Raw genomic sequence first — 27,487 nt, 5'->3', positions numbered from 1 at the left:
ATATGTTGTGTTCAGAATCAGACACACAGATGTGTTAAAAATGACATCTTTTGCAGGAAAACTCTCCTCGACGGATCTCAGAGTGAGCCATCTGTCACCAAACCCAGACACGGCGGGGGTTTCTCTGCTTAACAGGACAAAGGCGACTGTTGGCAACCAGATGCTGTCAGCATAATGGAGAAGTTGTCAAAAAAAAAAAAACACGTGAAAGCTGCTGTCTTAGACTGATGTGCCATATGGACATAGATCTGTTTGTGGTCATGAAATATTTAATCATATTTAGATTCATTGTTTTAGTAAGAAAATCAAACTAGAAATGCCAAAGTGTAATCAGTGACTTGATCTATGGAAGAAAGGAACATGATTAAAATGTTATTATGGTTTGTCAAATAAATGAATGAATAATGATCTGTGAACTTTGACATCTATTGCTATTTAGGCAAGGTACATTTATTTGTATAGCACATTTCAGCAACAAGGCAATTCAAAGAGCTTCAAAGGCATCAAAATAAACTGTCAAATGTGCATAAGGCAATAAAAAAAGACATTCCAACACAATTCCTTTTGGTTAAAAAGAAAATAAGCAGTAAGATAAGAAAGGAAAGCAAAAGGTACAGTGCAGATAAAGATGAATATATCAATCAAAAGCCTCAAATGTGGTGTAACTGTTGTGATTTGAACACATCATGTTGTGCAGAAAAAAAAACAGTTTTCAGTGATAAAACATGCTGATTGATTTGCCTAATTACCAGCAGGGGACGTTCATTTTGTCTGACATATGTTCACAGTTTACAGTTGGGATGTCTGTTTTGGAGGGAATGTGTTTGAAATACCTGCTGTTTCCTAAAGTAAAGGTTCATAATCATCCGAGCTTATCACCGACGTTTTAATGGTGTAGCTGACAATGCGCCTCAGGTCCAATACTTTGTGCTATCTGCCAGATGCTGTTGAATTTTTCATGTGTCATACTGATGCAAGCCCCAGCACCATCACTTTAGGACAAACAAACCCCACAGCCACTTAGTAAATGTTTATGATACTGTGACTTATAAGTACAATTATAAAGTAACTGATACAATATTTTTCTCTGGATGTGGTCACTGGTGGAATAAGATCTTTAACTTAAGTAAATGTAGCAATACCACAGTGTAGAAATACTCTTTTACAGGTAAAAGGCCTGCAGAAGTATGAGCATCAAAATGTACTGAAAGTAAAAGTAGTATCTGTGCAGAATGGTACATTTCAGGGTTGTTGTTTTTTTCAGTTTGCTTTAATGTATAAGCTATAATAGCATTTTATTGAATTAGTTATTGGTGCATTAATGCATTCATCAATTTTGCAGCTGGTAAAGAAGTAGCTGACTTTAATTATTTTACATACTGCTGAGTCAGGTCGCTTATAAATTCTGATAAAACTAATAATCTTGTCTTAATGTAATAATTCATCATTAATTTGTTGATAATATTTTTTTTATAATTAATCAAAATCTACAAAGTAAGGGTAAATATCATATTCTCACTTGTAAGCTTGGAAGTTGTCCCTCATTCAGTGTTCATATAAATTTTTACCAATTACTCAAAATTGCTGAAAATTATGGGGGAAAATGTACAGAAAAAAAATCCTGTAAATATCTGTTTCTCTTGATACAAATGTACAAATTTTGACATGTATAATGTATGTAATATAATAATAATAATAATAATAATAATAATAATAATAATAATAATAATAAAAACTACTGTTCAAAAAAAAAAAAAAAACATCAAGCGGAACCTTTGTTTAAAAACCCTGTACCGTGAGGGGAATGAAAACACCGCCGGACTGATGTGGGCGTGGTGATGCTTCCTGTTTTGTAGGAAAACGGCTGGCGTGAGTGTGACTGAGTGCGTTTTTATTAACCTGACTTTTTAAAGTAATTTCTCTCAAACACTTTAATTCATAGTTTAAGAAGAGTTGACTCAAACATTTATCCATTCATCTTTAGCCCCGAGAGTGACGGCTAACATTAGCCTCCTAGCTAACAAGACAATTCAACTTTTGTCTTATAACATAAATGCAAATGTCTTGAGTCAGTTAGACAAATATAACGTTCAGAATAAAGCCGAACTTCGTCGTGTGAGCAGAAAAGACAGATACATTCATTAGTATAATATAAATATTCTGTAAAGTGTCTGTGTTAGCAGGTTAGCGTGAATTGTCGCCCATTTCCAAAAGACATTTGTCAGCTGAACTGCAGAGATAAGAGCTGATATGACTCTCTGACATTGACACACCCTCTGTCATTAACTTGTGCGTTTTTTTTGTTTCGTGTTTTTAGCTACTGATTTACTCCTGTTGCGGTGAATATTGGAGGAGCCATGCCTTTCCTCCACGGGTTCAGAAGGATCATTTATGAGTACCAGCCGCTGGTGGATGCTGTCATGTGTGTTGTTGGACTGGAGGAAGGAGATGCTGCTCACGAGGACAGGTATCAACACAACCCCAGTTCATTTTTATTTGATAATTGACAATGATGAAACTAACATTTTCGGGATTTCTGATTTAAAACTTCTCAGTTTAAGTATTCACTTGCCTGTATCAGTCTGTTGCATTCAAGGTGTAGTCGAGGGTGAAAATAGATTGAGGTTCTTGCCAGAGTTCTCACTCCAACCTTCATCACTTATGGTTCTCCTACCATCCCCACCTTCATGCATCGTTGAATGTTTGCATTATTTTTTTTTTAAAGCCTGAAATTTGTAGAATGAAGTAAAGATGGAACCACAGAAAAAGTTGTAAATGTTCCAGATCATTGGGCACATGAATGAAAGATGAGATGATGATGAATGAAACGTCTCAAAATGTCTCTTGCTTGCACACTGAAATGGAAGAGTATTTTCATAAAAGCAAATCCCAAAGCAAAACTCCTTGTTGTTTTTGTTGTGAAAAAAATATTAAACATATGGAAACAATAAATCAAACGCACCCTTCCAGGCACTGTATGTGTTACAGGAGGATTTGTCTGAGCTGTTCATGAACGCATCAGGAGGTACAGATCAATCAGTGGAAGTCCCATAGATTGTTTGACGTACTCGCTATGTTGTCACTGAACATCATGAAACAGCACAAGTTATTTTTTCTGTCATTTTACTCAGGAGATTTTTTTTTTTTTTTGCAAGAAACGACTGCCTACCAAAAACCCGTAGTACTCGATATCAAACGGTCAGCTGCAGCAGAAGGTGACATTTAGCCAGCAGTAAGTGAACAGTTTTGGAAAGTCAGTGGGGTTCTTTCCAGCACAGATTAAAAACCTACAGTCTGACTGTGCCGCGCACAAACACACTGAAACAGTCTAGAAGCAATTTATAAGAAAACTGGCTGCTGTTTATGTCGACTTGACATTATCAGATGTGTTTTCTTGCTGGCAGTGTGATCCTGACTGTATGCAGGCCTTGGCAGGCAGCTGCTGGTTACTCTTCCCAGTACTCTGCACCAGTACTGAATCTTTTAGTGGTACAGAGTAGTGGACCACTTTACCTTCATCCCTATTGTGTCATAACTGCTGCAGAATACAGAAAAACACTGGAGACTTTTCATACAGTTTGAATGAAACGGTGCTGCTCTCATCTCTTGTGTCCAGAGTCCGAAGTCCTGAGGATGAGTCTGGTCTTCGTAGCTCTCTGGTGGAGCTTCTGGAGCGAGAGTCCCAGTCTGAGGTGTTTGTGGAAGGCATCAGCTACGCGCTGTTTAAAGTGGCAGAGCGAGGGCTGGTGTACGCAGCTGAAATCCTCCTACGCTATGGAGCTGATCTAAACTTTGAAGGTGAGAATTTAATGGAATTTAATGAACTGTACAAACGTTTAGCAAAGTTACAAGTCAGAGCGGAGGAACCAGTCTACTAATATCAGTTCCTCTGGCGATTGCACTCCATCCTACTTGTCCTGTTGTGCATCATACTTAATGCACCATTTCTGTTACTCTGAGTGAACAAGGACTTGTGTGTAAATTCAGTTTCATGCTCATTTGAATGTATGTTGTTGATTATTTTAAGCTTATTTTGTCCCCTTGGTAAATGAACAGGGTTTTCCTTCAGAGTCCTTAAAAGTGTAAAATTCTTTCATAAACATAGTTTATAACATATAGACTTAAAAAGAAAGGAAAAAAAGGGAATTGCATTTATAATAGTTGTAAAAATGTCTTAAAAAATTCTAAATTTATCTTGTTGAAGCCTGTGAAAACCTTTCAGTACAATCGCTAAAATGTGTACGCCTCAGTTTTTAATCAGTGGTTCCATTTGGTCACACTTTTATCTCAGACTTGTTTCTTTAACATGATTTGTATTATTTCCAGTGAAAGACATTTAGAGTCACACTTTAGAGATGAGTGCAAAATTATTATTTTTTTTTTTCTGAAAAGATAAATAATATATGTGTTGCCAAGTGACTAGGGAAAAAAACACAAAACAGCAATTTTGATGCATTAATTAAGTGGAAATTGGAGCTCTGTAGTGTGCAAGTGTTTTCTTTTTCTTTTTTTTTATTTCACTATTTGCTCACATCAGGTTCAGCGCCTGCCTTTCTTTGGTTTGGATGTGTGTGCACACTCCTGTTTGACAAGTATTTGTATTAATTGACAAGCCCTCTAGCTCCCATTTTGCTCCAATTTTAATGTGTGATTGAGGGTCTCTGCTACAACAATTCGTCAAATTAATTCATAAAGAAAATTTAATGACAGATTATACTCTGAGACATGAGCGGAGCTGCCATTTTCACATTTTATACCCGTGTATAGATTGAGCAAAGTGTCTGTATACACTTGAGGGAATAAGTCTTGCAGTGGAAAGTGCAGCACGTCCTGCAGCTGTGATGAAACCTGCCAGGGCTCATCCAGACTCTGCTGTGGTGACCTCTGCTGGTAGCAGAAATTTCTTCCCCCCAGGGACATAATTAGGGGATCCTGGCAGAGGCTGCTTCATTCATCTTTCACATTTCTTGAATGCCTTTTTCCAGAAAGTTAACATTGACAAATGCTCCCACATAGCATGCAAAAATGTCTAAGTATTCGCCATCCTCTGCTTTCATGTTTAAGAATATGCCAGCTATCAGACAGACACTGTGCAGAGGCATGAGCGTACAGTCCGTAGTTATAGAGTTATAGATACAAGTGTTACATGTAAATGTACAAATCCTGTAAGTAGCTCTTAATCTGTGTACTGATCATAATATATACATAAAAAACAGCAATGCCAGTCATGTAAAAATACATGCACTAATAAACATTCAGTTCCTGTGCAGCTGGGAAACTGCAGTCAGGTGCAGGTGCAGTTCTGTTGCATGTAACAGGTTATTACCTGCTCTTATATTGGATTTCTGCCAACACACAGCAACTTGAAACACAAGCAAACATTCATCATTTTGTTGACACATATGCTGCAGTTGAAACACTTGGTAAATACAGAAAACACTGGTGTCATATGTGTCCCCAAAACATTTCTCTAGTGTTGTAGCTCACAACTGTTCTATTGCTTGTGCACTGCAGTGTTTCTGTTCTTGCTTGTCTTCTCTATATTTGTTTGTGCTCTCTGTTTTTCTTTGTTTTATTCTGTATTAGTGAATAATAGTTTCTGCAGTTAGCTTGTGTTTTCTCAAGAGGCTTTCTGTTGCGTTATCAGGTACTGGGTTGTCAGAAGTAGGGCAACAACTAACGATTATTTTCAGATGATTAATTTATCGATTATTTTCTCGACTAATAGTTATTTGTTTTAAAATGTCAGGAATGGTGAAGAATGTCACTTAGTGTTTATCAAAACCCAAGATGACATCCTCAAATACTCACAACCCAAATATATTTTTTCTTGACAAATTACTCAAAACAATTAATTTATCATCAGAATAGCTGGCGATTAATTTAATAATGGATTAATTGTTGTAATCTTTACACCCATGACACTATACTTTGCCTCGCAGTAACCTGTCTGCTTCTGCTGTTAGAAAAAGAAAGCGATTTTCTCTAAATTAAAACCATATTCTCCTCAGAACTGATGGCAGACTGCCAAAAAGGCACCAGCATGATGCAGCAGTAGAAATCGGTGCTCCTCAGGCTACTCAAACAGCAGGAAATAGTCTGCGGAGACAGAGGAAAGCACCTGCGTTTGAAGTCGCCCTCGTCAAGTAGATAATTCCTGGTCACGTAATGCCCCCTTGAGCGGGCCGTTGGTGAGGGAGAAGGCAAAAGAACTGGCAGCGAGCCTGGGAGAGGACAATTTTTAAGTTTTCACTGGCTGGTTTGAGATTTAAAAAGAGAGAGAACATTGTGTCATGTTTAAAAACTGCACAGGGATGCTGCTGAGGCTGGCACGGCGTTTAGAGCTGGAGCTGTCCATTTCATTACTTTGTATTCATGTCATAAATATACAAGTGTCAATTAGATGGTAGTCTGCAAAGGAAAGGAAAAACAGTCGGCCATGATCATTACCTGGGGCCAGTTTTTCAAAACCCTCAATCTAGATCAGAATGATCCAGATAGGATTGAACATCAAAATTGGGCTTCTGATCCTGATCTTACAAACTTTGGATTTAGATTTGCTTTGATTAACAAATCTGTATCCAGGTAAAATGTTGATTTTGAGGTATTTCAAAAGCTTTGATGCTAAAAATCAGGGTGGATTCATCATGGACTCAAGGTGGATGCAGAGACATGCAGGACGCGTGTCAAACATGTAATAATCCCATTATTCATAGACTGATCTTGCCAAAACAATATCCATTCTAAATTTAACAATCAACCAGTATGTTTTCTATTAGAACACCAAAAAACAACAACAAGACGAAAGAAAATCTCACAGAAATGTTTATAAACAGCACCAGAAAATTATGCAGTACTTCCTATGTATTCCGTGCTAATGTAGATAAGTAAATATGAATAATATGCAAACTGATTTGGACTTCATTTTCAACATTTCTAACATGTTCTCGTCTGTGTTAATGAAATGTTACTTTGACAAACAGATGGACGCCGATCAAAAGACTGCAAATCTGTCAATCTCGTGTTGTCTGGATCAGAACAATCTCATCTTAAAAAAAAAAAGAATAACTTTGAAAAACCAGGATGAAACCCACAAGATCAGTTTTATCTTAAAAAAGGATTGCAAAATCTGGATCATTCTGGTTTAAAGGCTCAGTGTGCGTAATGTTAATATTTGTTTTTCCCGTCTGCAGATCCAGTGTCTTACTACAATCCTCTACATATAGCAGTTTTGAGGAACAAACCAAACATGGTGAGGCTGCTGGTCGGACACGGAGCAGACATCGAAAAGAGAGACAGGGTGAGGAAACTGTCAGGCTTTGTTCTCATGGTAACTCCGCTGTCTTCTCAGCATTTTGTATAAATAATATAAACATTACTTGTTAGATCCATGAGAGCAGTCCGTTGGATCTGGCCAGTGAGGAGTCGGAGAGGCTGCCGTGCCTGCAGACGCTGCTCGATATGGGTGCTGATGTGAACGCGAGAGATAAACATGGTAAGTTTACATTGCAAAGCCTGATTCAGATATATCCACTCATTCTTTCAAACTGATTGCTCTGGTCTCGTCTCCAAAGGTAAAACACCGTTGCTCCACGCCTTGGCGAGCAGCGACGGACTCACCGTGCACAACACTGAGAACATCCAGCTGCTCCTGCAGAGAGGTACCGACTGTAAAACATCTTCGTCTTCGCTTTGGTCATTCAAAGAACCTCTCAAACAGGATCAAGTTTAATCCACCACATTCAGAGGCTGGTGTTAGTATGCATGCTGTCCACCTGTGTCCGCTTTGAGATCAAAGTCACCGGTTGTCAGGCTAAAATATGCACATACAGTTTTTAACGTAACCGAAAACGGAGCAGAACAAATCCTGTGATCCAGGCATGAAGGGACTGACAGACGAGATGTTTAACTGCAGGGTGCCGAGCACCTGAAGTCTGTTTTTTATGTCTTCACAGCATAATAGCATTATCAATCTCTGTAGTATAGTTGTAGTTCATGTACAGCATCGACCCAAAAAAGCCACACACAAACCTGAACATTTAGGTAAAAGGTAGGTAGGTTTCTTTATTGATAAGTTTCTTGGCTGTGATCCATCCCAAACATAACCGCCAACTGTACATTAAAGTGGCTTCTTACAACAGACACAAAGAACCAGTTAGTCCAGTGATACACACATCTTTCTGTCAGCAATGTCAGAAAATCAGTGGAAGATATCGTCCAAGTATCTAACAGAAAAAGATGAGTGTGTGCATCCTGATCTTTCAGAGTCAGGCATAGTCCTAATAACACCCATAAAAACAGTTTCTCAGTCTTGTGTGGCATTTGATTTTATTACTTACTGGCGTTTCATCCAATGTGTTTCTGCAATATTCTATGAACCTGTTGCTTTTTCGTTCTTTGCAAGAGTTAAGCATTCAAAAAGTTAAATTCAAAAAACTTCAGCTTCTTCACCAAAAGAATAAATGGATGCTTTCATCAGCTAATAAGAACAAGAGTTATCAACATCCACACATCTGGAAATTATAGAATTAACTGGATATATTTTCTGAAAAGTTTGACCTGAACTTTGCTGACTTTGTAACAAACTTTTTCACGTAAAAGTATTGACAGTTGCAAAAGCAAAAGTGTAACATTTTAAAATCAGTCTCTATAGTAATTAAGTATTACACACAAGCAGTCAATAAAAAGCTGCAACCAGTAAATGTTTAGGTCACTTATAAAATTACTTGATGTGAGGCACATGTACTCTAAAGTGCAAATAACAGTAGTTTGATGACCGAAGTGTTTCTGAGCGACGCTTTCTTCACCACAGGTGCCGATGTTAATGCTGCGACTGTAGACGGTGAAACAGTCGAGTCGTCCTTGGTGTTTCTGGTGAAGGAGGCTCTGGAGGCCAGCGTGGAGGACGCCGCTGTGATCGGTAACTTTTGCTTGAAAACCACGCAGCTGCTGCTGGTGCACGGCGTGGACCCCAGCTGCTGTCTGAACGAGGACGGCGAGCCCTGTCTAACACAGACGAGCCTGGAGCACTTTGACCTGCTCTTCCCTCTGGCGGTGCTCTTAATCCAGAGCGGAGCCGCTTTGGCGTGCTCCTTCCACGTCCACTGCTGCTGGTCGGGTTACAGCCTCCTCTTCCAGCGGCTCCAAACGGCCCTGCAGCAGTGCTCCGATCAGAGTCACGCCTCCGAGCTCCTGGAGCAAGCCGAGGCGCTGCTCAACTTAGCGAGGGTAGACAACCCCACGCTGTTTCTGCCTCCCAGGCTGGAGCTCCCCGCGCCCAGTCAGGACCCTCACCCCTACGCTCAGGCTCTGACAGACCTGCACAGCCGCATGGTCGAGCACAGGGCGAGCCCTCCTGCTCTGAGGTGCCTTTGCAGGGCGTTCATCAGGAGCCACCTGCAGCCGTGGCCCCTGGAAGACAGAGTCAAATCCCTGCCGTTACCTGACAGACTGAAAGACTTTCTTCTTCCTGAGAACACGTATAAACCAAAGCCTGGCTGGGACTGTTTCAAGCCTCAACAAAGCCAGCGCTGATGATATCGGCTGCTGCCTTGTTTTCATTCTACCTTAAAAAATGCCCATAAATGAACCTAAAGCGAACAAACCACTGAACTCGTCGTTTAATTCTTATTGTGTGTTGTCTGTGCCAGATATACAGACAAATGTGTGTATGTTTACTTTAAGACAGACTGATGTCTGTGCAAATTGGCCTTTGATTTTTAACTGTGGGCACCTTCACACCGTCCTCGTTTGGTTCAGACTTTTGGACTTTTCAGTTTGATCCAAACCAAAATTCAGGTGTGAAACCTGCCGAGCCTTGGTCCGACCGAGGTTATCGTAGTTGACTAAAATTAAACAAAAAAACTAAAAGTCTGTGTGGAAAAAAAAAAAGATTTTGGTCAACTGAAATAAAAATAAAAACTAGACTTTGTGACTGGGATGTCTACATGACTGTGAGTCAGTTGCCTGTTCTCAACTTTTTAAATTTTGCCCCTGACAAATACCCCCCATATCATAGTCTGACTCACCGGGTGCACACTGCAGGTATCAGCCCATATTATAATAAAAAAATATATACTAAAAACTAAACCAAAACTAAAACTTTTTAAACAATACAGTCTCAACTGAAATGAGCAAATCCACCCTGGCTCTGAAACTGTATGAAAACAAAAATTAAAAACTAACTCTCTAATAAAACTATAATAACATTTCATTGGACGATCCAGATTTTTGGACCAATTACATAAAGTTCTGGCAGGTTGTTGTCAGAACAGGGAAAAAGGACAAACAACCCAACAAAACAAAATGAGCATCTGTCGCACATGTGGAGAGGAAGAGACCACATGTTTAACTGATGTTGGGTCCGACGACTTAATAAAGAGTCAGCTGGAACAAGAAGATGAGAGAAGGGAGCTGAATGGAACTGACAGCATGCTGGGGCTGCAGCTTAGAGTTATTTTTACAATTAACTGATTTATTGTTTAGTCAATAAAATGTCAAAAAAGTGAAACACAGTCACCACAACTTCCCAAAGCCCAAAGCAGAGTCTTCAAATCATTTCTTTTGTCTGGACCAGTGACACTCCTCTGAATCTCTCTGAACGGGAGGGAAGACAGACGTATCTGCCAGATCAAATGAAACTCGAAAATTCACACACTTTTCAGTTATTTTCCAAGAAGATGTTAGAGAGATTTTGAACTGAACTGACAACACAACCAGTCAGTCGTATAGGGAGACGCAGCTCAGGTAGGTGATGACTAGGGCTGCAACTAATGATTATTTTCATTATTGATAAATCTGAGACGATGTCGCCTAAATTGCTTCTTTTGTCCAACCAGTAGTCCAAAACCCAAAGACTCTTCATGTATTATTGTAAACGACAAAGAAAAGCAGCAGATCATCACATCTATGAAGAGTCAAGATTCAAAGGCTCAAAAAATGTAGAGATTTTATTTTCTGCATACATCTCTACTCCAGCCTTATAAACTATTGTCTTGTTGGTTTGTTTACAGCACAGAGCAGAAGAGGCCGTGTGTCATAAACTCCTGTAAAAAAAACCTCAACTGAGACACATATTCTGAGTTTGTTTGTCAGCATGTCCAAACAATGCTCCTAAAATCATATAAAATAATATCCTAGAATAATACCAGTGCATCCCGCATGTCCAAATCAGAATATGTTCCATTCAGAATATCAAACAGGAATATGCTGTTTATATGAACTATATAAAATTCAGAATATTGTCATATTCTGAATATTAGTGGAAAACTAGTGTGCATGTAAATGTAGCCAGTGTCATCACAAAGTGGTACAACATATCATACGACATACAACATAAAAACACAAAAAACTCTTCATCTTTGGAAGTGAAGGACTGATAGGCGACTAATGATTGAGTTTCAGCACAGGAGGACTGTGACTTTCAGTTTTTAGTTTTTGTTTTTGTTTTCTTTTTCTTGTACATATACAGAGGACTGTAAGAAGGAAAACCGCAAAAGAAAGCTATGAAAATTGTGAAATGTGTTGTGTTGTCTTTTCCAAATAAAAAGATAATTACACAAAAACAAACAAACAAAAACCACGAAAAACTCACATAAAATTGAAGCATTAAAACACAAACAATTCCATAGATAAATATAAATTCAAAAAAGTAAAAGCAGGTGTGCAACACTGCATTAAAAAAGTAGTGGCAGATTGGCAGCTACAAGCTGGAACTGGGACATATTTACTGAAACAATTAGTCGATTATCACAGTATAACAGTTGGCAAGTCATTTTCTTTAGATAATTGCAGCTCTAGTGGCAGTGATAGGATGTAGGTATGTCATATACTTTGAGGAGTGAGAAGGCTCTTGGTTTAACTGCTGTACAGCGGAGTAAAACATATTTATGTGTAAACGGAAGTTGCAATACAGAATAAAGTCCACCAGATGGCAGTGTTGCTCCTGCATCTCAGACGCAGCTCAGATGTCAGGGTCAAAGATTTAGTTATTCACAGTGCAGCCTATTACAGTTGTTCCAGCGCAGTGGGCTCCATCTATATTTTATCTCCTCTACATGATGATGATGATGATGATGGTGTATTGTGGAAATTTTCTCACTTAACATGAAGGTGGACCAATGAAAACAGTCGTGTGTCTCGCCATCATGCGTCCTGATGGCCTTTAATGTGCAGTAATAACAGTTTGCTAACATATTACTGCTTGTGACGGACTAAGAAGGTACACTGAAAATGACTCGGAAACTCTTTTGCTAGCTGTTAAAGGGGAATAATTGGTGTGTGTGTTCATACACCAAACATTAGTCCAGAAAATGCTAAAATAAAGAAGCAGGAATTAAATGCTAGGACATGGCAGGAAGAGTGGATGTTTTGACAGGATGTTACTGTGACAGAAACTTTTACTGATCATTTTTAATTCTTATGTTTGAATCTAGATGAATGCAGGGCCTCTTTCTTCTTCTCTAGCTGCACAAAACCCATCCTTAACATACAAACAAACAGTGCCTTAAAGAAATGTACCATGACAGTACGGGAACAGCATAGGGTACATATGTGTTTGCGTCCATGTGTGTGTGTGTGACGAGCAAACTAAATAGGACATTGTGTTACACAACTAACCCCTTCCTGACATTGCTGAAGCTGGAGTGGCTCCAAGGCTTGCGAGCGCTCCAGCTCCTCTTGGTTATCTAGGTCACAGCCTCTGAGGAGAAGAGGCTCAGCAGCAGCAGCAGCGGCGGCGGCGGTAGCGGCAGCAGCCCTGCATGACACACGCTTCACTCTCCTGTCTGTCTCAATCTCTTGACAAAACCTCAACACTGGCCCTGGTCGAAGGAAGGAGGGAGGGAGGGAGGGGAGGAGGGATGGAAGAGGAGAGGAGAGGAGGAGGGAGGGGGTTGCAGGAGGCAGAGCAGCAAGAGAGGGAAAAAAAAGTTAGAGACGATATAGGTGGACTGGTTGTGGGAGCACTCATGGAGGACACATGGAAATGGCAATGTTGGATTACATTTATACAATACACGAGCTGTAGGAACATAATCCACCCAACCAACCAACAATCACAATGCTGGGAGAGAGAAAAAAAAACAGCCTTCTTCCATGGAGTCCAATCCCTGCTTGTGCAAGGCGATAGAACAGAGATAGTGGGGGGAGGGCTAAGCCAGTCCTCTCCATCCCAGCCTTTATTGGAAAACTGTGCGAGTGAAGCTCGGTACTGAAATTAGTTATTGATCTATTCTCTCCCTGAAGCCCATGGGTCTTTCCCACCACACCTGCTCATTCTCTCACAGCCTTTTCTTTCACTGCTCACCCATTGTATCTTTCGACCGCTGCCTTCGAGCTTCTGCGTGTTTTCACTTGTTTTGTAGTTCTTTTATTTTCCTCAAATCAGATTTTCTTATGGAGAAGTTGTGCCAGAATGAGATCCTGATGGTAATGTGATGTTTGTTGGAAAGTTTGATATTTAAAAACTGGTATTTGGAGGCTCGAGAATTCACAAATGACCATTTTAAGATACTTTGCAGTCATGCAAACACCATAATTCCAAAACCGATCTCTAGCATTTTGAAATGAAAACCTCATATAACATGTTTTGTATGTAATAGAAGCCCATTCTTGCCGTTGTGATGGAGGAAAAAAGATCCTGTAAGTCATTATAATGAGGAACAAAAAAATAGCATCTCAAAACAATGAGAAACTTTCACAGAATAACAACTTTGTCATTTTTCATGCTCCGTTTTGTTTTTTGTTTTTTTGTGATCTCAACCAGTCCCTGGAGTCATCTTCAGCACCACAGACTGAAGGATCTAGAAGCTCGATAAATGGAAAGAACCAAAAGAACAGAAACGAGTAGGGTTTCTGGGTCGCACCAACAGGAATTTATTCTTTTAAACCCAATTAAATTGTGGTTTAACTTTAATTTGTGTTGCAGAAAACTTTTAAACTGTCTTAAAATGAAGGTGGGTTGAATTGAATTACTTGTTACTCTAAACTGAGATTAAATTAATTTCTGTTGCACCAAAACTCCAACTCCAATTATCAGGAATTTATTGGCAGAATATGTCAGAAATTGAATGTAATGTTCATGAGTATGTTTTCATTAGTTTATAATCACCTGAAAATAGGAATTATTTTGTTTTTCTTTTGTTTTCTTTAGAATGAGCCCTGATTATCTGCAGAGGGTCCAGGTCCTCCGCCACAAACACCACCATGTTGCATCGCCATGTTTCTACAGTAGCTCAGAACAAACAAACCAAACTCTAGATGGAGCTGTTGGTGTTTTGCTCAAGTTTCACAGCCACTGTAGGTTCTCCTACATGCTGGGAAGGGAAGAGTGAGGCAAGGTGTTTGCAGTCTGTAAGCTCACCACTAGATGCCACTTAAACCTCCACACTGGTCCTTTAAAACTAAAAGTTATTTAAACTTTCCTTTCATTAAATTTAATTCTGTTTCACCAAAACTTTAAACTCCAACTTTAAATGTGATCCAGTATTAAATATAAATTTACCCTTGAGGAGGTTTAACTTTCAAAATGGCTGCCTTTTTGAGCTGGATTGAGCAAAATAATCAAGAATATTGAGGGACAGACTCATCCCAGCTGACACTTCCAAAGTCCCGCCCCTTTTTGGTTTGTACTCAAGTCTGAAACTTCGATCAACCATGATATAGTCACATTTTAAGTTAGCTAATGTTAGCAAATCACCAATGTGTGAGTTAATCTGTCATTCATCAGTTAGCTAGTGTTTTGCTAATGTTAGCTAACTTGAGGTGTGACTGTAATTGCTTTCCCAGGCCAACCATGCTCAACTGTAGCAAGTGTGGCTCAACTATAACTTTAGCTAGCTAACAAATAGTGCTGACCAGTAAACCATATTTTCATTATCATAATATGAACAGGCATGATAAACACATAGATTAATAACTGAGAAAATCATTTTATTTCCATGCACCGTGCATTCAGCACAATGGCTGAGGAAGGAGAGAAGACAGAGGACAATGTGGTGGACGAAGACGTTATGATGACAAAGAAAAACTCCTGTTGTTTGGAATTATTCAATGTTCAGGAGAGACGACGTGTTGCAAACACAGGCACTGTGTAAAAATGCCAAACATTTGTGGCAATTTCCACAGGAAACACAGATATTTAAGTGTGCATATTAGCTTATTTATCACAAGTAACATTTCTCATTGTGTGTTGTTTAACTTTTTTCTTGCTAGCAAACGATGTAACATTTTGTTAACTTGTCAGCTAGTTAGCAAACAATGTAAAGGTGAGTTAAGAAATACAGAGTAGCTGAAAGATAGTGTTTTTCCTCCCTGTCTTACACTTACTAGGTTCTGACAGGATGCAATTCTTTTAGTTTTTACGTCAATGAAATAATTTTGGTTTACATCAATAAACAGATTCGTTTTAATTATACAACAGAGCTGTACTTGCTTTGGATTTACTCATCAGAGCTAGTTTTGATAAACTCTGATTAAACACTAATATTTTTGGGGGATCATTTTTTTTCTTTTATTGAAAGTCAACATCAGACTTTATAAAGTATTCAAATTAAATTAATCTTTGTTGGTGCAATCCAGTCTGGGTGTTTCAAAGGCTAAAGACAAAAAACTCAATTTACTGATATGAATTCATAAGAGTGAGAGATACGAGACTCTTGAGAATATTAAAAAATGGACCACTGCGGTGAGCCATTAGAATAAACCTGGGAAGTATTTTTAATATAAAATTTGTCCGTAAGAGCTTTTTTTTGTTTTGTTTTTTTGGATCATGTTGGTGCTTGTCGGCTGTGTTCAGTCTGGCCCTAACCTTTTCATTTACCACCACGTCACCAACTGAAAGACATTGTGGTCTATTCCCGGCCTTTTCTTCTTCTATGGAGCGCAGCCGGTGCAGAGTGTGCATCTCCTTGTCTTTCACTAGACATTGTCTAGACACGGGATAATTGCAGACATCACTGAACACTCAGCTGCTGCCTGAAGCCTCATGGGAGTTGAGGTGGTGGACGTTGGAGGGAAATGTCCAGCCGTCAGAGAGGGGGCTCACTCTCTTTCACACACACACACACACACACACACACACACACACACAAACACACACACACACACACACACACACACACACACACCGTTTAGATGTGTGTTTATTTATGTGTTTGCCTATACGTTGCTGCATGTGTTTGCTGGTGTAAAGGCAAGCATGGATTCAAATGTGTGTGTGTGTGTGTGTGTGTGTGTGTGTGTGTGTGTGTGTGGGAGAGAGAGGAAAATAAAGAGCAAAAGAGAGCGCAGACATTGAAACACACTGTGTTCATAACCGCAGATGTGGTGACTTCATCAGAAAAAAATGTACCCCGTCCTACTGCTCCGCTCGTGTTGATGGAGCTCTCCAAAATTAATGGCTGCTAATACTAAGACGAATAAAAGCAAATTCTCGCTGGAAATCAACATATATTTTTTTAATTCTGCTGCCTTCCATTCAGCATATTTTATCTGCTTTAAGATGATTGTTGCCCTGCCCAGACGCTTTTCAATGTGGGGCTTTCACTGGGTGTGGGGAAGTGTGCATGTGTGTGAGAGAGCGTGTGTGTGTTGTGGGGGGTTTTGGTTGGTCTGTGAGAGATGGCCGCAGGTCGCCGGGTTCACCCAGGGCGTAGGACTAATCTCAGTGGGGGTGGATTGGATGCAGGATAACTGAATCCTGTTGGGGCAGGCCACCTTCTCTCAGTCTGCTCCAGGTGTTGGTTCCTCCTTTAGATTGACACATACTGACTGTTGTGCTCAACAGACTTTACACTTTTCATTTAGTTTAAGATTATACTGTAGGGTTTGTGTTTGTTTTTCTGTTTGCTAGAACAAGATTTATATATATACTCTCAAATGAACACAAATCTGTTTTTTCCATTTTCCTTTCTAAATATCCATTGAAGGACAAATATTTCAAGATTATTTGTTGGAAAATGGAGAAAGATGTTTTTTCTACATTAATCCTACTTTTTGTCCACTTTTATACTCTTTTATTTATCTCTTTCAGTCCCCCTAGGAAGTTGCAATGTTGCAATCACAGCAGTTAACGCAAATTCAACCAGTTCTTGTCCATCCACTGCAATTTTTCCACAAATTGTTTGTTTTGTCACAGTCACTTTCTTTTATATTATATAATATTGTGCCGCTTGGACTGAGTTTGATGTCCAAGAAGATTTATCTTTTTTGCAGAATATCCCAGCACACGCCTTCATTTATAAATATAGCATTTCTTTTTTTTTGTAATTTTGAAAAAAAAAACAAAAAAAACTTTTCTTTTTTGCAATTTTCACTTGCTCCTGCAATTTCATTGCAAAAAGCCACCAAAAAAGAAACATTGAAATAAGCATCACAATTTGTTTGAAAAGCTGTCATGAAGTCCAGTTTATGCTGCAACAGTCCCCCTCTGAAATCCTGGAGGGACTGTTAGATGTTATTTTGTTGACATTCTATGCCAGAATGTGTTTTTCTACACATCAAGAGTTTTGGTGTCGCTGTTTTCCAAATCTTTTTGGAGAGAAAACAGCTCTGATGAGTAACATAACCATACTGCTTCGACTACTACAAATCTGTTCCCTAGTTTGACACATACTGACTGCTCTGCTCACCACTTTCATTTAACTTTGCGCTGTATGATCATATTTAACGGTTTTTGTATGTTTTTTGCTTAATATCTATAAATCATCCTATTTGCTTTTGCAAAGTGACCTCAGGATACTTTTCAAATAAAGCAGGTCCAGACCATCATCTTTATAAAACCAATTGTTCCCACCAAGAGCAAACACTGAGGAGACTGTGGTGAGAAAAACTTCCTTTCAAAAGGTAAAAACCTTGAGCAGAGCCATCCTTTATGCATCTCTGTTGTGTAGATGCTCTTCCAGACTGTGTTTTTCTACACACCAGGAGTTTTTTGGTCAGTTTATACAACAGTTTTACCACTACATCCTAGAATTAACACATTTTCATGCATTGAAGGACAAATATACTAAGATTTAAATGCACTGCCTGTTGAAAAATGGAGAAACATCTTTTCCACAATACCCCCATTTGTTTGTCCACTTTTATACATTTTATACATCTCTTTTGTGTGAGTACTATTCCAGAATGATTTTTCCTTTTTTGTTCAGTTTATACTGCTACTTACTACGACCCAGTTTCAATAAAGTTGTTCCTGTTGTAAATATACATTCATTTTGAAAATGATGTCGGCAACACGTTCCAAAACCGTTGTGACGGGATCATGTTTACCATCATCTTTTCTTTTAACATTCAGTCAGCATTTGGGAACTGAGGACATTAATTGTTGAAGGTCTGAAAGTGAAATTCTTCCTCATTCTTGCTTGATATACGACTTCAGCTGCTCAACAGTCCGGGGTCTCTCTTGTTGTATTTTGTGCTTCATAATGCGCCACACATTTTCAGTGGGAGACATGTCTGGACTGCAGGCAGGTCAGTCTAGAACCTGAACTCTTTTATTATGAAGACACGCTGTTGGAACACATGCAGAATGTGTCTTGGCATCGTCTTGATGAAATTTTCAGGGATGGCTCTGAAAAAGACTTTGTCTGGATGGCAGCATATGTCGCTCCAAAACCTGTATGTACCTTTCAGCATCAAAGATATGACAGTTACCCATGATGCCATGGGCTCTAACACACCGCCATACCATCACAGCTGCTGTCTGTTGAAGTTAGTGCTGGTAACAATCTGGATGGTCCTTTTCCTCTTTAGCCCGGAGGACATGATGTCCATGATTTGTGAAAACAGTCTGAAATGTGGACTCGTCAGACCACAGGACACTTTTCCACTTTGTGTCAGTCCATCTCAGATGAGCTCGGGTCCAGAGAAGTCTGCAGTGTTTCTGGATGTTGTTGATATATGTCTTTGTCTTTGCATGGTAGAGTCTTAACTTACATTTGTAGATGCAGAGACAAACTGTGTTTCCTGACAACGGTTTTCCAAAGTGTTCCTGAGTCCATGAAGTGTCCTTTATACAATGATGTGGCTTTTTAATGCTGTTTTTAATGCAGTGCTGCCTGAGGGGTCAAAGGTCACATTCAGTGTTGGTTTTCAGCCTTGACCCTTGCATACAGCGATTTCTCTGAATCTTTTAATGAAATGATGGATTGTAGACGGTGAAATCTCTGCAGAGAAATGTTCTTAAACTGTTGGACTATCTGCCCACACACTCCTGAATCTCACCCCAACCATGCTTGTGAACCACTGAGCCTTTCGAGGACACCCCTTTAATATCCAATCATGATACTGTCACCTGTTACTAATTAACCCGGTTTCCTGTTGAATGTTCCATGTTGAATGTTTTTTGAGCATTTCACAACTTTCTCAGTCTTTCGTTGCTCCTGTCACAACTTTTTTGGAACATGCTTTTGGCATCAAATTCAGAATGAGTGAATATTTGCAAAAAAAAAAAAAAAAAACAGTAACGTTTACCAGTCTGAACATTAAATATCCTGTCTTTGTACTGTTTTCATTTGAATACAAGTAGGGCTGGATATTGTTTAAAAAACTACGATAACAGCACCAATACCGGTACCCTTAAAGTGATACCAATCAAGTACTTTATACCTTTTTCTGAAGGTTCTTCTTTGTGAGGATGTTTGCAGTCTTTATTTACAATTTACACATCTTCCCAACTTTTTTGAAAGTTGGTTTGTATGTTTGTTTGTTTGTTTGTTTGTTTTTTGTTTTTTGCTATCCATTGAAGGACTGATATGTAAAAACTTTATATTCATTACTTGTTGGAACATGAAGACAGAAATATCTTTTTCATAATAACTGTACTTCTATTTTCTGTAGATAGTATTCCAGAATCTGTTTTTCTACACACCCAGAGTTTTTGTTCCATGTATACTACAGTTTATACTGTTATGCACTACAATTAGCACAAATCTCTTCTGGTTTTTGTGTTTTTCTTCCCACATTTCCACTGAAGAACAAATATGTCAAGATTTCCACAATAACCCCACTTTTTGTCGACTTTTATACTATTTTATATGTTTATTGGCTTTTATTTTGAGAAGATTATTTTCCAGAATGTATTTTGTCTGGAGTTTATTGTCTTTGTTTCTCAGGTCTCTTTGGAAAGAAAACAGCTCAGATGAGTAACGCACCCATACTTCTACATACTGGAGATGACACACGTCTGTTCTAACACGAATCGGTTCTTGTTTTTATATATCCAGTGAAGGACAAATATGTCAATACGCCAACAAATGTGTGAATTCATTACTTATTGAGAAATGGAGGACGTCTTTTCCACAATAACTCTACTTTTTTGTCCATTTTTGTACTATTTTATACATATAATGGCTGTTATTTTGTGTAAATGCTATTCCTGAATGTGTTTCTCTTCACACCGTCACTGTTTTTCAAATCTCCTTGGATAGAAAACAGCTCGGATGAGTAACGCAACCATCCTGCTGCATACTAGTATTAACACAAATCTGCTCTTGTTCTTCAAGGGGGCAATATTTTAAAAGTGTAGCACACCAAAAAGTTACCGTTCCATACTCCAACTCCTATTTTAGAAGCACACAAATCCACCACCCTCTACATTTCTACAACTGACGCCATTTCACAGAAATTCCAGACAACTGGCGCCTGAGCTCTGCCTCCAAGAAGGACATGATGAATAGGACACACCCTTGGTATGCTAGTGAATACTGGTAGAATATATGGCACACTGCAGTGTTACAGCCTAGATTCATTACAGCCTTCTCGTCCTAGCTCTTTAGAGTGTCGTTTCTCTCTCTTGCTTTTCTCTCCCCCTCGCGTTTCATGCTGCTCGCCTATTTTTAAAAAAGCTCGAATTTGAGTGAAATGCACTGAGGCACCAGTAAGGCGAGCTACAGCTCTTTCCAGCGCTGGTTCCTGATCCACCTCTTTGTTGTGGTCTATGCATGCCTGCTCTAGTCACATGACTGCGTTTCTATGGCAACTCGGGTTTGAGTAATCATTTGCGTTACGACCTTTATTCCCTTGAGGAAAGGGGAGGGGGAGGTTAGACTGAGCCTGTAGAAAGAGGGAGCAAGAGGGAAAGAGAAAAGACAGGCAGAAGGGGAGCGGCGCAGAAGCACAGGGAAAGAAAATAGGCAAAAACAACGGCTGGAGAGGGAAATTTTTGCCCTTTTCTGCCTTTTTATTTTGTATTTTATCATTTTCTCTTCGTGCTGCGTGCCAGAATCTGCCTCTTTGTGTTCATTAGCTCAGAAAAGAGACAAAAACCCTCCACTAAATACTGCGTGCTTCAGTTTCACCATAATGTCTTTGTGTTGTGACTCACTCGGTGACTAGGACAGACGAGTGAGTTTGGTTGGAGAGGCAGCAGGCATGTATGTTTCATAAGGGCCTGCGCACACACACACACACTCACACACACACATCCATGTTTCGCTATATTTGTGGGGACCCGTCATTGACATAATGCATTCCCTAGCCCCTTACCCTAACCCTAACCGAATTCTACACTCAGAAATAAGGGTTCCGAATGGGTTCTGTCAGAAAGTCTGAACCATTTGCCTCTGAAGAACCCTTTTTTTGAAGAAAGGGTTCATCAAGTGTTCTTTGCAAGAATCCTGGTTGGACGAAGTATTCTGGGATTGTGAAAACACATTTGAAGAACTCTTTCATCAAGGGTTCTTTGTAACATAGTATGAAAAGGTTCTCGGTAGATTAAACCCATGAAATATAAAAGGTTCTCAATGGAAGCCCCTGGGTAGGTTCAAGATAAAACCCTTGGAATATAAATGGGTTCTCAGTAGAAGCCTCTGCGTGGGTTCTAGATGAAACCCTTGAAGTATAAAAGAATTCTTGGTAGAAGCCACTGGGTAAATTCAAGATAAAAGCCTTGAAAGCCCTGGGTAGGTTCTAGGTAAAACTCTTAGAACATAAAAGGGTTGAACCCTCTGGTTGGGTTCTAGAGAAAACTTTTGGAAAGAAAAGGTTTCTGGGTAGAAGCTCGTGGGTGGGTTCTACAGATGGTTCTAGATATAACACTATGTTGGGTTCTGGGTAGAACTATTTGAAAGGGTTTCAAGTGGAACCTTAATAAAAGGCTCTATTTAGCCCATTTACTCCTATGTGTGTAACCCTAAAACCAAACCCTAATGTTACAGTCTTAGATATAAGGGTTCCAAATTAGTTCTTTCTGAAGGTCTCAGGATCTACACAGAGCTACTTGCTTCTGAAGAACCCTTTTTGAAGAAAGGGTTTGTCAAGTATTGTTTGTAAGACTAAGGGTTCCATCAAGAACCCTTTTTGGACAAAAGAGTTCTTCAAGGATTGTAAAAATCCTTGAACACTTCCATCAAGTGTTCTTCATACCTTAATATAAAAGGGGTCTTGGTAGAAAATTCCTGGTTGGGTTCTAGATAAACCCTTTTGAATAGAAAAGGTTTCTCCTTCTGAATAAGAAAAGGTTAGTCAGCAGAACCCCTCTCCTGCTGTGTTCTAGATAAAACCTTTGTGATATAAAAGGGTAAAAGGATAAAGCTTTCGGAATATAAAATGGTTTCCTGCAGAAGCCCCTGGTTGGGTTCTAGATAAAACCTTTGGAATATACAAGGGTTCCCGGTAGAGCCCCCAGGATGGTTTTTTGTTGGCACACAGAAGATGGAAAGGTTCTTGGATTCTAGAATCCCCAGAAAGGGTTCTGGGTGGAACCATTACTCTATAGAAAGGTTCTCTGTAGAACCTCTCATTAGGGGTTCTGGTTGAAACCTACGAGAGGTCGTTCTACATAGAACCCTTTATGTTGTGTTCAAGGTAGAGTTCTCTGAAAGGGTTCCAAGCAAAGCCTTTATAAAAGGTTCTACCAGGAACCAAAAAAAGGTTCTCCTATGGGGACAAGCCGAAGAACCTATGGTTAGTTAGCACCTTTGTTTCTGAGAGTGTACAGTGGTCTACCGGTTTTTGGATCCCACAAATATAGTTAGACAATAAGCACACACACACACACACACACACACACACACACACACACACACACACACATTCGCTCTCTCCCTCTCTCTCTCTCTCTCACACACACACACGCACACACACACACACACACACGCACACACACACACACACACACACACACACACACACACACACGCCTCCCCTCCTTCCCTTCATTTCTTCTCGGAGGAAAAGCAGCACTGTGCCACATGTGCAAGTCTCAGCAGAAACAGATTCTGTATGTTCCTGTTTCTTGCTCTCCCGGCTGTGTTGTCATGGTTACCGAGCTAGTCCACCACGGCACGCAGCTCCTCTCTCTCTCTCTCCCTCTCTCTCTCTGTCTCCACCGTTGGGTGATTCAACCCATCAGTTGGGTTGTGTCATCTCCTAGATGGAGTTTCGAGCTCCCACATCTCCTAAATGGAGTTTTTCAGCTCAGGCTTGTGTTCCAATCGGCTTCTAGTTTAAGAAAATTGTGTGTGTGTGTGTGTGTGTGTGTGTGTGTGTGTGTGTGTGTGTGTGTGTGTGTGTGTTTATGAGGGTGGGTGGAGTAAAAGGGTGTGGGTGTGTGTGTGTGGACGTATCTTTTACCAGCATTTGGAGGAGGGGGGGTGGGGGTGTCCAGCACTGACAGGAGGTGGTGGGCTCGACTGGGGGGCTGGTGGTGATAGACACTATGGGGGCTGTGTGGTGGTGGTGGAGGTGCTGGTGGTGCTGGCTGCTTCCAGGTGCCTGCGACTGGGGCTGAATATGAATGAGGGGCCCCGGTTCTCCAGAGATGGCGGCTGGGGAGAGAGAGCTGCTAAAACCAGAGACCAGTGGAGCCTGGCTGGTTGAGAGGCCCCCACAAGCTGCTGACAGGAGCTAGAGCTAGCCATCACGTTAATTAGCGTTTTTACTCTTGCAGCGGCGAATAGGGGGAGTGGGTTAGAGAGGGATGTGGGGGTGGTATATGACTCATAGACACAGTATGGTTTATTCATGATGGAGGAAGGGGATGTGTGTGTGTGAGTGTGTGTGTGTGTGTGTGTGTGTGTGTGTGTGTGTGTGTGTGTGAGAGAGAGAGAGAGAGAGAGAGACAGAGAGAGAGAAAGGAAACAGACATTTGATTTGCACACAGTTCTGTGTGTGTGTGTGTGTGTGTGTGTGTGTGTGTGTGTGTGTGTGTGTGTGTGTGTGTTGCCTTAGTAGATCACTGATTGGCACCAAGCCAAGATATTATTATGTCTTGAACATAATACCAGGCGTTCATTGTTGCTGTCATTGAGCTTTTTTCTGTAATTTTACAAAACACGTCTGAAATGAATTCATTTTATTTGAAACTAGATCCTTCCTGTGATATTGTGATACAGACACGTAACAGGAAATTTTACACAACACACCCTAAAAAAACATAATACTGACAGGTGGACTAGGAGCTACGGCTACATGATTTAGGTAAAACAAAAAAACAAACAAGAAATAATATTGCAATTATTTTGACATACATGAGAGTGATATTGATTTAATTCTTGGCAGGTACGGAAAAAAAATCCTACCTAATTAGAAAATATTAGTATGCTAGCATGCTAAATAAAATAGTGAACAACTAGAACGTATACTTACTAAACATTAGCAAGTTAGAATTGTCATTGTGAGCATTTTAGCCTGCACTGTATGGTAGCGTAGCTGCAGAGCCTTAATATTGCCATGCTAGCCACTGTTTCCGGTCTTTATGCTAAGCTAACCAGCTGTTTAATCCAACTTTATATTTATAATACATGCAAGCAACCAAATTAACTAAAAATTAACTTGTCATCTTTTTTTCTCATTTTATTTTTAGCTAAACAAAGTTTTAAAACATAATCTGAGTCAGCGCTCCTGTGGCAGCAGCACAGAGTCTCTCCGTCTCTCCTCCCATCGTGCACCTCAGGCAGGAGTGTTTGGGCAAGTTTCTGAAATGTAATAAGTAGTTACAAGTTACAAGTTACATCTCTCAAAAGTATCTGGATTACTTTAGCAGTTACTGCACACAAAAGTAATTAGTCACAGGAGAAAGTAACTTTTGCCTTACTTTTAAATGTCTGCTTCAATTCTCTTATTAATGCACAGGTAGCTAAATTATTTTAGTGTTGCTGTATTATTTTATTGTAGCTATATCAATTTATTGTAGCTATATTAGCCATTTGAATTTATTGATTTATTGAATTTAACTATATTAATTTATAGTAGCTATGTTATTTTTATTATTTGAGTGTAGTTATATTAATTTATTGTAGCTATATTAGCCATTTGAATTTATTGTAACTATATTAATTTATAGTAGCTATATTATTTTATTGTAGCTATATTAGCTATATTATTTTAGAGTAGCTATATTAATTTATTGTAGTTATATTAGCTTTACTATTTTATTGTATCCCCATTACTTGGCCCTTGGTTTTGTCACACATTTTTCTCTTATTGAAAAATGACAGCCTCTGCGATTTGTACATTGCACTTGGATGTATTACGATTTTGATAATATTTAGATGAATTGTGCAGCCCCACCAGGAACTGTGACATTGTTTGTTTCTGTTTCTACTGGTCCAGAGAGTTATTATTGATCATTGGCTTTGCTTTTGACGCCTGTCTGGGACGCCTTCATCAGACCAGTGAAATGGGTTAAGGGTGCATCTTTCATAAGTGACCTGACCTTGTCTTCTCTGCCTCAGCCCCTGACAGTGATCCTCACCCCCCTCTGAGGGATGCACGGATCAATAAATTGGTCTTTTACCACACCGATCACCCATGGCTGCCTATCCTGGTGGAGCAGAGCGGAGGAGAGGAGCTGCTGCAGCGTGCAGAACATTCCAGAAGAAGAAGCATCTCCTCGTCAGTCTGTTGGCTTTCTTCATGCCAAAGCACTGATTCGAGGGCTTGTGTGTTTGTTTGTGTGTGTGTGTGTGTGTGTGTGTGTGTGTGTGTGTGTGTGTGTGTGTGTGTGTGTGTATGAGAGGGTGTAAGGGGGGGTTACATTACAGCTATGCTATTGTCTAATTGTCTCCTCTTATCATTAGTGACAACCATGACCTCTGTTATTGGCATATCTGCATTCTGCCTGCACTGCAGAGCCTCCACCACACTACTCGCAGCGTTTTCTCTCCCAAGAGCGGCAGGGCCCATGCCTCATAAATACAAACACAATCTCTCCTACACCTCCTGACTGCAGGACAGGACTCCACACATATCTGCCCGTGGAGCGCAGCCCATTTGCATACATATTAAAGTGACGCCTCAGAAAAAAGGAAGAGAGAGAAAGAGGGGGGAAGAGAGAAGGAGGGGGAGGAGGAGGGGGGTGGAGAGAGAGCGGGTATATGCAAACAAGGCTTTCATCTAATATGCAAGAACCGGCATTGCTCTGGCATAAATCTGCATCTGAGCTCAGGCAAAGAGAGCGGAGCCCATTTGACAGTAAATGGGCTAGGGATGGCTGTCAGATGCACAGGGGAACACTGTGTTACCCCACAGAGAACTGGGGCGATTGATCAGCACGCCATGTCACATACAGCAAGAACTACAAGGTATAATAGTACATGCTAAGTAAAACCTATGGATGGTATTAGAGGAAAGAATGAGGGAAAATACTGAATATTTAAAGAAGAAGTTACACATTTTATAGAATATGCTTGTTCGTTAACTGGGTTTTGTATCAGACAAACAAGAGCTGGTGCTGGTGGGCACATTTTGTTGACTTTGGACAGTTACCTGTTTCCCTCCGTTTCCAGCTAACCAGCTGTCGGCTCCAACTTCATGTTTACCACACCAACATGAGGCTGGTATCGATCTCTCGGCAAGAGCAAAAAACACACACCGACCCTAATTAGTAATTGTTAGCATGCTAAACTAAGATGGTGAGCATTTCAACCTTAAATTTGCTAAACATAAGCAAATTTGAGTTGTCATTGCGAGCATTTTAGAACGCTTACATTAGTATTTAAGTACAGCTGCACAGAACCATTAGATTCTTAATCATTTACGACAGTTATGCATTGTGTTGCAGAGGTATTTACAGAAGTTTAGCATGTTTACCAGCTTGCCTCGTCCCATCCTACCTCATAGTACCACTTTGTACCTCAAGAGGCGCTAGTCTGACAGCAGTTCAGGCCCCCCAGTCCGTTCAGTGGGGAGATGTGTGCAGTGAGTCTGAAACACTCCACGAGCTCTCTTAGCTTTTTGTTAATAAAGTAAGAATTTAACAAGATAAACTCACACAGAATATCAAGAAAGGAAATATTCTTACATGTTTTACTTATTAAACAGAGAAATACAACCACACACTTTATGAATTCAAGTTTCTTTTACAGAACTGAGACGGGCTTTATTCCCATGTATTACCTATGAAGACAGCGGTCCCCGCTGGGTCCCTGAAAACCTCCTCCACCCAGTGGTCCAAAGCTCCTGTGTCAGTGGTGTCTACAACAACACTCCCCCAGTGCTATGAGCTCCCAGTCCAGTCTAGCTAATGGCAGCTACAGTTAGTAGC

General features: G+C 40.0%; 1 protein-coding gene across 3 annotated transcripts; it reads left to right on the top strand.

Moving 5' to 3' along the window:
• The first annotated feature begins 1,814 nt into the window (after positions 1–1,814).
• On the top strand, positions 1,815–9,934 carry asb6 (ankyrin repeat and SOCS box containing 6). 3 transcript variants are annotated; one of them, XM_084727896.1, is made up of 7 exons: positions 1,815–1,869; positions 2,318–2,467; positions 3,617–3,798; positions 7,194–7,300; positions 7,387–7,495; positions 7,575–7,661; positions 8,813–9,934. In XM_084727896.1, the coding sequence occupies exons 2-7, from the start codon at positions 2,358–2,360 to the stop codon at positions 9,532–9,534; spliced, it is 1,317 nt and encodes a 438-aa protein (XP_084584022.1). In that variant the 5' UTR covers positions 1,815–1,869; positions 2,318–2,357; the 3' UTR covers positions 9,535–9,934. The 3 variants fall into 3 exon arrangements, with proteins under 3 accessions (XP_084584022.1, XP_084584021.1, XP_084584024.1); XM_084727895.1 differs by having other exon boundaries at positions 1,821–1,883; XM_084727898.1 differs by having other exon boundaries at positions 1,864–1,912.
• The last annotated feature ends 17,553 nt before the right edge of the window (positions 9,935–27,487 follow it).

The sequence above is a fragment of the Lutjanus erythropterus genome, chromosome 10, assembly GCF_056507025.1.
Source record: "Lutjanus erythropterus isolate fLutEry1 chromosome 10, fLutEry1.hap2, whole genome shotgun sequence".
Classification (NCBI taxonomy): Eukaryota; Metazoa; Chordata; class Actinopteri; order Lutjaniformes; family Lutjanidae; genus Lutjanus; species Lutjanus erythropterus.
The sequence above is the reverse complement of the archived record's forward strand: the minus strand, read 5'-3'. Positions and strand labels throughout refer to the sequence as shown.

Coding starts and splice junctions, on each gene's coding strand:
- asb6 (XM_084727896.1), top strand. CDS start 2,358: ATGCCTTTCCTCCACGGGTTCAGAAGGATCATTTATGAGTACCAGCCG. Junction 2,468..3,616: donor GATGCTGCTCACGAGGACAG/GTATCAACACAA, acceptor TCTTGTGTCCAG/AGTCCGAAGTCCTGAGGATG. Junction 7,662..8,812: donor CCAGCTGCTCCTGCAGAGAG/GTACCGACTGTA, acceptor TCTTCACCACAG/GTGCCGATGTTAATGCTGCG.